The 13,661-nt window shown below is 39.2% G+C and overlaps 1 protein-coding gene across 2 annotated transcripts in view; it reads left to right on the forward strand.

Annotated features, from left to right (window-relative positions):
• Nucleotides 1–13,661, forward strand: part of RASEF (RAS and EF-hand domain containing) — a 90,375-nt gene that overhangs the window by 43,446 nt on the left and 33,268 nt on the right. For both annotated transcript variants that reach the window (XM_070459587.1, XM_020892911.2), the window contains exons 5-7: nt 7,576–7,653; nt 9,756–9,871; nt 12,150–12,218. In XM_070459587.1, the coding sequence (XP_070315688.1) occupies nt 7,576–7,653; nt 9,756–9,871; nt 12,150–12,218 (263 nt within the window). The remainder of the gene's footprint in view (nt 1–7,575; nt 7,654–9,755; nt 9,872–12,149; nt 12,219–13,661) is intronic.

A 13,661-nucleotide genomic window follows, 5' to 3' on the forward strand; every position in this document is an offset into this window, starting at 1 on the left:
GGCCTGAATGCTGTGAGGGCAATCTGAGGAAGCTAACGTGAGGCAGCAACCCGAACTGTGGGATCGCCAGAGAGAAAAAAAAAGAGAGAATTCTCCTGCAAAAGCTCTAACGTTCGGCCTGGCCCACTCACAAAACAACGGATTGAACAAATACCAAAGGAGAGCTAGCCAGCCTGCACACAGGTCCCTTCCCCCCACCCTCCCGGAGGTAGAGAGGCAGGCATGTGGCAGCCAGAGTTGGAAGGCAAGGGGCTGCTGCAATCTCAGCCCCAGAGACCGCATCTTCCACCAAACTGAGCAGGCTTCCAGTTTCTAACCATGTCTTCCTGGGATCCTGGATGGTTGACATCCACCAGGAGGGTCACAGCCTGAGATCAGCTCCCTAGAGGAGACACATGGCACGCCTGAGACGCTGCTCTCGCAGAGCCCCTCGAGTGGCTGGGGCCAGGGAGGTGATTAAGATGCACGGTGCCCCGGGACAGTGCACTCACCAAGCAGCTGATCACCTGAACTGCTTGGACCTGGGAAGGGCGCGAAACACTCACCAGTCCGTGTCTGTGCCCTTGCAGACTACATGAGAACCTGACTGGCTTAGACCTGGGAAGTGCGCGAAACGTAGGGCCCACTTCAGACAGTGCCCTTGCCGAGCACCCTGGAGCCTGAGCAGTGCAGACCCGGGAAGCACATGCCGCCTTGAGCTGTGGCGGACCCAGTGTGGTCCATACACTGCGAAGCACTTCCCACACACGCCAGCTATATTTGTTTGCAGTGTCCCTCCCTCCCCACAACACAACTGAACAAGTGAGCCTAAATAAGTGACCCCCTTTCCCCCCTTGTGTCAGGGCGGAAATTAGACACTGAAGAGACTTGCAAACAGAGGAAGCCAAAATAAACAAACAAGAGGGAACTGCTCTGGAAGTGACAGGTGCAACAGATTAAAACCCTGTAGTTAACATTGACTGTGCATTGGAGGGGGCCTATAGACCTTGAGAACAAGTACAAGCTGGAACAAGGAACTATCTTAAACTGAACTGACCCCACACTGCCCATAACAGCTCCAGAGAAATTTCTAGATATATTTTTACTGTTATCGCTTTTTAATTTTTTTAATTTAAGTTCTTTTATTATTCCTTTAATTTTCATCTTTATAACCTATTATTATTACCTTGCAAAAAAAGACCCTATTTTCAAAGCAAATTTCATATATATTTTTTAATTTTTGGATTGATTTTCTTTTATATTTTTTATATTGTATTTTTGAGAGTCTAACCTCTATTCTAGATTTTTAATCTTTGCGTTTTGGTTATGTGTTATCAATTTTATACCTTTAAGAATCTAATCTTCAGTATCCATTTTCACTTAGGGGTGTGATTACTGGCTTGATTGCTCTCTCCCCTTTTGACACTGCCTTTTCTCCCCCAGGTCACCTCTATCTCCTTCCTCCCTCTTCTCTTCTATACTTAACTCTATGAATCTCTCTGGGTGTTCTGGGCTATGGAGAACATTTAGGGAACTGATTACTGACTAGATTGCTCTATCCCCTTTTGATGCCCACCTTCTCTCCTGATCACCTCTATTTCCCTCCTCCCTCTTCTCTTCTCCATGTAATTCTGTGAGTTTCCCTAGATGTACTTCCAGGTGGAGAATTGTTTCACTATTAACCTAGGTGTTTTATCATCTGTGCTGTATGGATGGAGAAATCTTGAGGTTACTGTAAGAGAAGGACTGAAAGACAGAGGCAGGAGGCTTAACTCCAAAATTGAGAACATCAGAGAACTCCTGATTCCAGGGAACATTAATAGACAACAGCTCACCCAAAAGTCTCCATACCTGCACTGAAAACCAAGCTCCACCCAAGAGCCAGCAAGTTCCAGTGCACGACATACCATTCTGATTCTCCAGCAAAGTAGGAACATAGCCCTGAGCATTAAAAGACAGGCTGCCCAAAGCCATGCCAAACCCATAGACACCTCAAAACTCACTACTGGACACTTCATTGCACTCCAGAGAGAAGAGACCCAGCTTCACCCACCAGAACATAGACGCAAGCTCCCCCAACCGGGAAACTTTGACAAGCCACTAGTCCAACCCCACCCACAGGGAGCAGGCTCCACAATAAAGAAGAACCATGAACTTCCAGCCTATGGAAAGGGCACCTGAAACACAGAAATCTAAACAAAATGAAAATGCAAAGAAATATTCAGCAGGTAAAGGAACATGAAAAATACCCACTAAACCAAACAAAAGAGGAGGAGATAGGGATTCTACCTGAAAAAGAATTCAGAATAAAGATGATCCAAAATCTTGAAAACAAAATGGAGTTACAGATTATAGACTAGAGACAAGGATTGAAAAGATGCAAGAAGTGTTTAACAAGGGCCTAGAAGAAATAAAGAAGAGTCAATCAAAAATGAATAATATAATAACTGAGATCAAAAGCACTCTGGAGGGAACCAATAGTAGAATAACTGACGCAGAAGCTAGGATAAGTGAGGTGGAAGATAGAATGGTGGAAACAAATGAAGCAGAGAGGAAAAAAGAAAAAAATTAAATGAGAACAACCTTAGAGACCTCTGGGGCAATGTTAAATGCTCCAACATTTGAATCACAGGTGTCCCAGAAGAAGACAGAAAGGGCATGAGAAAATACTTGAGGAGATAACAGTTGAAAACTTCCCTAAAATGAGGAAAGAAATAGACACCCAAGTCCAAGAAACCCAGAGAGTCCCAAACAGGATAAACCCAAGGCAAAACACCCCAAGACACATATTAGTCAAACTAACGAAGATCAAACACAAAGAGCAAATATTAACAGCAGCAAGGGAAAAGTAACAAATAACACACAAGGGGATCCCCATAAGGATAACAGCTGATCTTTCAATAGGAACTCTACAGGCCAGAAGGGAATGGCAGGACATACTTAAAGTGATGAAAGAGAAAAACCTACTATACTATAGTAATTACTACTTTATAGTATAGCAGTACTATATGTAGTACTATATATAGTACTGTAGTATATACAGTAGATTACTATACCCAGCAAGGATCTCATTAGACATGAAGGAGAATCAAAAGCTTTACAGACAAGCAAAAGCTGAGAGAATTCAGCACCACCAAACCAGCTCTCCAACAAATGCTAAAGGATCTTCTCTAGACAGGAAACACAGAAAAGGTTTATAAAATCAAACTCAAAACAACAAAGTAAATGGCAGCAGGATCATACTTGTCAGTAATTACCTTGAATGTAAATGGGTTGAATGCCCCAACCAAAAGACAAAGACTGGCTGAATGGATACAAAAACAAGACCTCTATATATGCCATCTGCAAGAGACTCACCTCAAACCAAGGGACACATACAGACTGAAAGGGAAGGGCTGGAAAAAGATATTTCATAGAAATGAAGACCAAAAGAAAGCAGGAGTAGCAATACTCATATCAGATAAAATAGACTTTGAAATAAAGACCATGAAAAGAAACAAGGACACTACATAATGATCAATGGATCAATCCAAGAAGAAGATATAATAATTATATATGCACCCAACATAGGAGCACCTCAATATGTAAGGCAAATGCTAACAAGTATGAAAGGGGAAATTAACAGTAACAATAATAGTGGGAGACTTTAATGCCCCACTCACACCTATGGATGGACAACCAAACGTAAAATTAACAAGGAAACACAAGCTTTAAATGATACAGTGGGCCAGTTAGGCATAATTGATATCTATAGGACATTTCCCCCAAAACAGTGAATTTCACCTTTTTCCCAAGTGCACATGGAACATCCTTCAAGATAGATTACATCCTGGGCCATAAGTCTAGCCTTGGTAAATTAAAAAAAAATGGAAATCATTTCAAGGCATCTTTTCTGATCACAGTGTGGTAAGATTAGATGTCAATGACAGGAGAAAAAAAACTGTTAAAAATACAAACATAATGGAGGCTAAACAATGCGCTCCTGAATAGCCAACAAATCATGAAAGAAATAAAAAAGGAAATAAAAATATGCATAGAAACAAATGAAAATGAAAACAAGACAACCCAAAACCTATGGGATTCAGTAAAAGCAGTGCTAAGAGGAAGATTCATAGCAATACAAGCTTACCTTAAGAAGCAAGAGAAAAGTCAAATAAATAACCTAACTTTACACCTAAAGCAGCTAGAAAAGGAAGAAATGAAGAACCCCAAAGTTAGTAGAAGGAAAGAAATCATAAAAATCATAGCAGAAATAAATGGAAAAGAAAGGAGACTATAGCAAAAATCAACAAAACTAAACCTGATTCTTTGATAAGATAAATAAAATAGACAAACCATTAGCCAGACTCATCAAGAAAAAAAAGGGAGAAGAATCAAATCAATAAAATTAGAAATGAAACTGGAGAAATCAAAACAGAAAACACAGAAATGTAAGGATCGTAAGAGATTACTATCAGCAACTATATACCAATAAATGGACAACTTGGAAAAAATAGACGAATTCTTAGAAAAGTATAACCTTCAATAACTGAACCAAGAAGAAATAGAAAATCTTAACAGACCCATCACATTCACAGAAATTGAAACTGTAATTAAAAATCTTCCAACAAACAAAAGCCCAGGACCAGATGGCTTCACAGCTGAATTCTACCAAAAATTTAGAGAAGAGCTAACACCTACCCTACTCAAACTCTTCCAGAAAATTGCAGAGGAAGGTAAACTCCCAAACTCATTCTATGAGGCCACCATCACCCTAATACCAAAACCAGACAAAGATGCCCCAAAAATGAAAATTACAGGCCAATATCACTGATGAACACAGATGCAGAAATCCTCAACAAAGTTCTAGCAAACAGAATCCAACACCATATTAAACAGATCATACATCATGACCAAGTGGGCTTTATCCCAGGGATGCAAGGATTCTTTAATATCTGCAAATCAATCAATGTGATACACCACATTAACAAATTGAAAGATGAAAGCTATATGATTATCTCAATAGATGCAGATAAAGTCTTTGACAAAATTCAACACCTATTTATGATTTTTAAAAAAACTCCAGAAAGCAGGAAGGAACATACCTCAACATAATAAAAGCCATATATGATAAACCCACAGCATACATTATCCTCAGTGGTGAAAAATTGAAAGCATTTCAAGACAAGCATGCCCAATCTCACGACTACTATTCAACATAGTTTTGAAAGTTTTAGCTACAGCAATTAGAGGAAAAAAAAGAAAAGGAATCCAGATTGGAAAAGAAGAAATAAAACTCTCACTGTTTGCAGATGACATGATCCTCTAGGTAGAAAACCCTAAAGACACAACCAGAAAATTACTAGAGCTAATCAATGAATATAGTAAAGTTGCAGGATATAAAATTAATACACAGAAATCCCTTTCATTCCTATACACTAACAATGAGAAAACAGAAACAGAAGAAAACAATCTCATTCACCATTGCAATGAAAAGAATAAAATACTTAGAAATAAATTTACCTAAAGAAACAAGACTTATGTATATAAAACTATAAAACACTGATGAAAGAAATCAAAGAGGACACAAATAGATGGAGAACATAACATGTTCTTGGATGAGAAGAATCAATGTAGTGAAAATGAGTATACTACCTAAAGCAGTCTGTAGATTCAGTGCAATCCCTATCAAGCTACCAATGGTATTTTTCACAGAACTAGAACAAATAATTTTACAATTTGTATTTAAACACAAAAAAACTCAAATAGCCAAAGCAATCTTGAGAAAGAAGAATGGCACTGGCGGAATCAACCTGCCTGACTTCAGACTATACTACAAAGCTACAGTCATCAAGACAGTGTGGTACTGGCACAAAGACAGAAATATAGATCAATGGAACAAAATAGAAAGCCCAGAGATAAATCCGCAAACCTATGGACACCTTTTTTTTTTTTTTTTTTTACAAAAGAGGCAAAAATGTACAATGGAGAAAAGACAATTTCTTTAACAAGTGGTGTTGGGAAAACTGGTCATCCACTTATAAAAGAATGAAACTAGAACACTTTCTAACACGATACACAAAAATAAACTCAAAATGGATTAAAGATCTAAATGTAAGACCAGAAACTATAAAACTCTAGAAGAAAACAAGCAGAACACTCTCTGACATAAATCACAGCAAGATCCTCTATGGCCCACCTCCCAGAATAATGGAAATAAAAGCAAAAATAAACAAATGGGACCCAATTAAACTTAAACGCTTATGCACAACGAAGGAAACTATAAGCAAGGTGAAAAGACAGCCTTCAGAATGGGAGAAAATAATAGCAAATGAAGCAACTGATAGAGAATTAATCTCAAAAATATACAAGCAACTCCTGCAGCTCAATAAAAGAAAAATAAATAACCCAATCAAAACGTGGGCCAAAGAACTAAACAGACATTTCTCCAAAGAAGACATACGGATGGCTAACAAACACATGAAAAGATGCTCAACGTCACTCATTATCAGAGAAATGCAAATCAAAACCAAAGTGAGGTACCATCTCACGCCAATCAGAAAGGCTGCTATCAACAACTCTACAAGCAATAAATGCTGGAGAGGGTGTGGAGAAAAGGGAACCCTCTTACACTGTTGGTGGGAATGCAAACTAGTACAGCCACTATGGAGAACAGTGTGGAGATTCCTTAAAAAACTGGAAGTAGAACTGCCATATGACCCAGCAATCCCACTGCTGGGCATATTCACCAAGGAAACCAGAGTTGAAAGAGACATATGCACCCCAGTGTTCATTTCAGCACTGTTTACAATAGCTAGGACATGGAAGCAACCTAGATGTCCATCAGCAGATGAATGGATAAGACAGTAGTGGTACATATACACATGAAATATTATTCAGCTATTAAAAGAATGCATTTGAGTCATTTCTAATGAGGTGGATGAAACTGGAGCCTACCATACAGAGTGAAGTAAGTCAGAAAGAAAAACACCAATACAGTATATTAACACATATATATGGAATTTAGAACGATGGTAACGACAACCCTATATGCAAGATAGCAAAAGAGACACAGATATAAAGAACAAAGTTTTGGACTCTGTGGGAGAAGGCGAGGGTGAGATGATTTGAGAGAATAGCATTGAAACACATATTACCATATGTGAAATTGATGACCAGTCCAAGTTCCATGCGTGAAACAAGGCACTCAAAGCCAGTGCACTGGGACAACCCAGAGGGATGGGATGGGGAGGGAGGTGGGAGGGGGATTTGGGACAGGGGGACACATGTACACCCATGGCTGATTCATGTCAATTTGTGGCAAAAACTACCACAATATTGTAAAGTAATTAGCCTCCAATTAAAATACATAATTTTTTTAAAGTAGGACCTGGCAAAAAATAAATAAATAAACCCCCGTTTCAAACATTTTAATTAATTTAAAGCAAATTTTCAAATTCTTATGGATTATACCTAATTTAATGATTTATGTGGTTGTATAATGTTCAAAATTGAAGACGTTAAAATTCCCATATCTGAACGTGAATATATTCCTAAACTGAGTGGAACCAACTAAAAGTGAGTTTGTAAATGCTCAACTTTTATTTGCTCTTTCAGCTAGAAGAACAATCAAAACACATAAGTCAGAAACAAGATGTGGCTGCATTAAAGAAACAAATTTATGACTTATCAATGGTAAGAATTACCTTTTCATTTTCAGTAATGTATTTCCTGTTAGACTACTGTTTCTTAAATAAAATCGTGCTATGATTTCAGTGTTCCAGGAATAAAAACTTAAAGAGAAATTAGTACTACAGTTAGAGAGTCTTTGAAATACCTGTGACTAAAGGTGTTACATTTTTGGCAGACTTTCCCTTGGACTATTACATAATACCTATTGTAAATGCTTTTTTTTTACTCAGAGCAATGATTATGTGGCCTTTAAACATTTATTAGTTAACCCCTGCATTCATATAACATCAACTCAGATCTGTTTCCCTAGCTTTGTAAGATGAGGTCTTATTGCCCTATCCTTCATCTTGCTGTCCCTTTCCATCTTCTGCTGACAATATCTCTAGTATTTCTGTTGCCAGAACTGATAATATCTATATCTGTTTCATCATTGTCATTTTCTTTAGTTTCCAGGTTGACTCAAACACTGAAAGCCAATAATGAACATTTCCTTTATTATGAGTCTAAATATTCTCCCCTGCAGAGCCAAGAAGTGAGCATGAATGAGCTAGAATTGCATTTATTTCTCTCCAGTTATTATCCCTGTGCCACTCAAAAAGAGAAGGTACCCCAGCTTTGGGGTTAGGATCCATGTATTCACTACCAGTTCCAGGTTTTGCTACCTCTTGGTTGGTTTTGTGCTTGAATCATGACTTTAAAGAGTTGCTTACTTCTCTTGGATTCTCTTGGTGGGGGTTTTAGTTACTTACAAAAAGAAATTCTGCCACCTTCATATCCCTGACTCTCTGCAACTTCTATCTGTTCTTTCCAGTACTGGAATTTGTTTTTTCTTCTCCTGAAAATATTGGAGAAGTTTTGGAGTCCAGGAGATTTCAATTCTTATTGGATTGATTGCTTTTTAAGCTTGCTACCCAGATGTCACCTTGGAATTTCTGACCATTTCAGGTAGCCTATGTATGATTCCTGTGCAGCTAGGCAAATAGATCTGGTTACCTCAGGGCTTCTCTTGTGAAAGACAATCTCCTTGGAGCTCTGTATGTGAAGCTGGCTGTCAGACATGGAACCCCAGTTACCATATGCATGAGGCATGGATATGTACAAAGAGAAGCCTTAGCTTTCCTTTGGGGAATCATTCAGTTATTTTTAAATAACTTGTTGCCTTTGGAATCAGTTCTGGCTTTCTGCTCTTCTTTCCTAGAGTAAGAGCAGGTATGGGCTTGAGAGGCAGCATGACTTAATATATAATTTTAATCTCTGTTTTCAGCCCTCTTCTCACTCTCTGGGCTTCTGCCTGACCAGTTGCCTCGGCTCTGCACTACAGCAAAACCTTCAACACCTATCATCTGGACCTCCTTTTCCCCTTGTTTCTTCCCTTTGTCAGTGCATTGCCATCCAGTTTCCTTTTTCCAGCAATGTTTTCAGATCACTTGACTGTTGACTGGCCTCTCTTCATTCTTTTAACTTTTATTAGTTTATTTCCTTTGGTATTTCATGTTAATAGGGTCTCAAAAGGGAAAGAAGACTAATTCATATGCCCAGTCTACCATATTTAACCAGGAACTTCCAGTGATTTTTTTTTTGTTCTTTCTCGTTTGTTTTTAAGAAAAATATAGAAATTTCCTAACCACACAGGTGCATTTTTAAGTGTAAAATTTAACAATGTTAGGTGATAGGATTTATTATGAAAAGTAGCCCGTCTACCTGGTAATAGATACTGTCAATTCCACAGACTATCGGTAATTCCACAGCTCTCATTAAGTAAAGCAGCTGTTTAAATGTTTGGTCTCCATTGTTTTACCGATAACATGTTAAAGTATCATCATGATAAACTCTTACTGTTGAAGTTTTGCACCAAATGCCCAAGTATTTAAAAAAGAAGAAGAACAACAGCAACAACATCAACTTTGAGGATTTAATTTTGACATTTTAATACTTTATTAAAATTTAAAATTACCTTGAATTGGTAATTAGTTCTTTGAACACCAAGGTTTGAAGACTGTGGAGGGGTGAGAGTAACATGTGGGAAAGTTACACTGTACTTGACTTCACATCTCCCTGTGGAAGAAACTCTGCGTCTAATGACCTGCACTGTTCCTTTCCTCTAGGAAAATCAGAAAGTTAAGAAAGATCTTTTAGAAGCACAGACAAACATAGCCTTTCTTCAGAGTGAACTAGATTCTTTGAAAAGTGATTATGCTGATCAGAGTCTGAATTCTGAAAGGTATGAAACTTCACATTTTACTTTGTAGTTTGAATGGAATGTTTATTTGGGTAACATCCATGTGAATGAAGCTTAGCTATGTAGTAATAAGGGGTTATTTATTAACTTTGCTAATATTTTCTTTGCTTTCTAAAGATTTTATGTTTAATGTCAGATCTAGTGATTTTTGTGTTTTTAATTTTTAAAAACAAACTGATTAGCTAGTTTAGTTATTGACTGCTCAGAACAGTGCAGGGCTTAGAAATGTTTGAATTAAATGGGAGCAGAAGAATATACCTAAAGTATCAAGAGGCAGTGCTAACTGAGGTGCTTTGAAGGTAGAAATTCCAGCCCTGCAACATAAAAATAATGGAAGACTAAACATCTTAGGCAAGTCATTTTATTTTACTATGCTTTAGTTTTGCAATATGGTGTTAATACAGGATCTAACACACACATGTACACACAAAGGCATGTAATTATACACAAGGAAGATACACATAGATATTTATATAGGAGTATTGTAAATATAAAAATGCATCTATATGCATGAGTATATGCATGTATCCCCTAGTACGTGTACACTGGAGAAAAATACCTTGTGTTTTGTTTGTTGTTTCGCCAACCTTATTCAGAATTAAGATCATGTAATGGAAAGCTTCCTCAGGTGGCTCAGTGGTAAAAAATCCACCTGCCCATGCAGGAGATCTGAGTTTGGTCCCTGGGTCAGGAAGAGCCCCTGGAGTAGGAAATGGCAACCCACTTCAGTATTCTTGCCTGGGAAATTCCGTGTATAGAGGAGCCTGGTGAGCTACAGTCTTTGAAGTTGCAAAGAATTGGACATGACTGAGCATGCACACGCACAGTGAAAAGCAGTCATACATTTATTAAGTGCTTACTATATACAGGTCCCTGAGCTAGATAAGGAGTTATGAGTGTGGAGTACATTTTAAAAAAAGAAAAGATGTGACCTCTGCTCTTTGAGAACTTCAAATTTAGTTGGGAAACTTAAAAAGTAAAAGGTTACTGAGTTAAACAGCATAAGAACTCAACAATGTCAGAAACAATACCACCAGCAGTGTCACATGTTGGGTTTATTGCCATGAGATGGTAGACAAAGTGTTCTTTTAGTTCAGAAAGGTGGATACTTTATTAAAGAAGAGACACTTGAGTTAGCTTGTCAACAAGTAACACAGGTCCTACCGACAACTGCCTGACACTGTCTTTAGTACTTCATTAGCATTAACTCAGTCACAGTTTCCTATGCAATAGGAACTTTCCTTATCCCCATTTTACAGATGGAAAAAGAGTCTCAGAGACATTCCATATGTGGCAAAACCCAAAGCAGAGGCAAGGACATAAGGAGGGATATGACTGGTTTGGGGAACAGTGGTCAGGCCAGTGGACAGAAAAAGATATTTTGAATGGAAAGGCTAAAGTTTAAAAAAATTAAAAGGTTTTAAAACTAGTTTAAGGCTGTAATGTAAGGTCCCAGAATTTTTGGCTAAGGAACTTAAATTCCTAGAGACAATTGGGAAACTTGTAGCCTTATCAAGAGTGCAAATGGGCAAGTTAGTTGTTATGGACAAAATCTGAAGCCTGAGGGTCTGGGGAAGACAGTGATGGGGATTGTCTGCTTAGAAATGGGGCTGGGGTGGGATAGGGCCTGGAAGGAAGTGGCTGATGTTCTGAATGGACATTTTAAGGAGAAGGCCAGCACTGCTTTGTAATAGAGCAACAGAGGACTTGCTGAGCATGAGCTTATAGTGAACAGAGAAAGCCTGGTTCTGAGAATCCCTTCGTGGCTTAGGGTGCAGAGGGGAGGGTCAGCAGGACTTGCAGCACAGAGATAAGAAAGGAGTATTAGTATAGCTGGGATTGGGGTTGCGTAAGGCTTGGAATGAGCAGAGAAGAGTCAGAGGTGAGAGAGTGGGTTGGGCTGAATGGGTAATGTGAGCGCCGGTGGAGAGCAGGCTTAATAGAAGACCAGGGGTTCAGTCCCAGTAAGGAACAGAGCCAGGACAGTGGGCTGGGGTGGAGGAGCTGTGGATGCTGCAAGGGGGAGTGAAGGAAGCAGAGCATTGCAGGAGGAAGCAGAGGTGTGGGTATGCTTGTGGCTCACAGGGGAGAAGAGGCTGCTACTGGACTCAGAGGACCTGAGCAGGAGCGTGGAGAGATAGAAACCATGGTCAAGGACACAGGACTTTGGAAGAGGTGGAAGGGAGTCTGAGAGAGTAGGTACAGGTAAGGCACGACTGAACACCTAATGCTCATTCAAACATAAAATGTAATTTTACAGGGATCTGGAAATAATCCGAGAATACACAGAAGATCGAAATAGTCTTGAGAGGCAAATTGAAATACTCCAGTAAGTTCTCATATTTCTCATCACACTTACATTTAACTTATGTGTTGTTAGTAAAACAAGTGCCACATATAACACGAGTTGCCATATATCAGAGGCTGGGTCAGGAGATCCACACATGTTCTTCTTGATGTGGTGACTTTAGCACATTAGTTTAGCTTTCTGATGCTGCTATTCCTGCATAAACTCCTCCAATCCAGGAACGATATTATAATTCTCTAAAAGTCCTCTTAAATCAGGTTGGTATGTCCAGCGTATCTTTATAATACGTTTATTATACTGTAAAGAACAACAGCCCTGACTTCATCTGCTTTCTGTGCAGCTCCGCACACAGAGGTTTCAGGCATCCCGCACAGTGCATGTCACATCACTAGGCATACACGATCGTTCTCACGCAGTTTATTGTGCCTGGTTAGCAATATGTTTTTCTTTTTTCAAAATCTCTTGGAAATAGTACACCTGTTCTGTCAGCTCTGCAGCTAAGCTTCAGAATCCATTCTCTGAGGACCTCACTGACAAAACCTCCCCTATCCCTGATCCCTTTCTCTCTTTTCTCCCAGGCAATATTTTCTTCTGGTTTTACTTCCCCCAGATAATATCAGGTCAGGCTTGATGATTGTTTCACCATTACAAATGCTTATTAAGCCTCACCTGTGGCACTGATAGAATTGATATGTTACAAAAATCCTGTTAATTCATGTATTCATTTATTCAGCAGGCTTTCATTTGGCACCTTTTATGGTTCAAGTATGGGTTTGGGTAGATTCCGGGAGTGGGTGATGGACAGGGAGGCCTGGTGTGCTGCGTTTCATGGGGTTGCAAAGAATTGGACACGACTGAGCGACTGAACTGAACTGAACTGAACTGATGGTTCAGGTATGCCAGGAGCTGACACTCAGAGAGGCACTCAGCCTCTCTCCTTATAGGCTAGTCTAGGGGAAGAAGATGGAACCTGATCAGTCTTCTAAATATAATGTGCCAAAGGAGAGAGGAGGGCCAAGGGGAGCCATGTATCTCAAGGGCATTCTCCTACCCAGGAAGGTCCAGGAAGTGTTTTTGGAGGAAGAAACAATTGAATTGAGTTCTGAAGGATGAATAAACCTGAAGCAGGGAAAGAGTAGCTGGTCTCTAAGGAAGAGACTATTTGATTTTAGAGGTTGCTGAGACTGGCTGTTTAAATGGCTTCTGTAAGATATATGGAAAGTAAGTGCCTGGGTTGGGGTTTGAACCCTGAGTCAAAATTGGAGCATTTTTAAAAATTATTTTCTAACTGAAGAATAATTGCTTTACATAATTTTGTTGTTTTCTGTCTAACCTCAACATGAGTCAGCCATAAGGTATACAAATGTCCCTTTCCTCTTGAACCTCCCCCCCACCTCCCTCCCCACCCCACCCCTCTAGGTTGCTATAGAAACCTGTTTGAGTTCCCTGAGTCATACAGAAAAT

Source organism: Odocoileus virginianus, chromosome 31 (assembly GCF_023699985.2).
Source record: "Odocoileus virginianus isolate 20LAN1187 ecotype Illinois chromosome 31, Ovbor_1.2, whole genome shotgun sequence".
Lineage (NCBI taxonomy): Eukaryota > Metazoa > Chordata > Mammalia > Artiodactyla > Cervidae > Odocoileus > Odocoileus virginianus.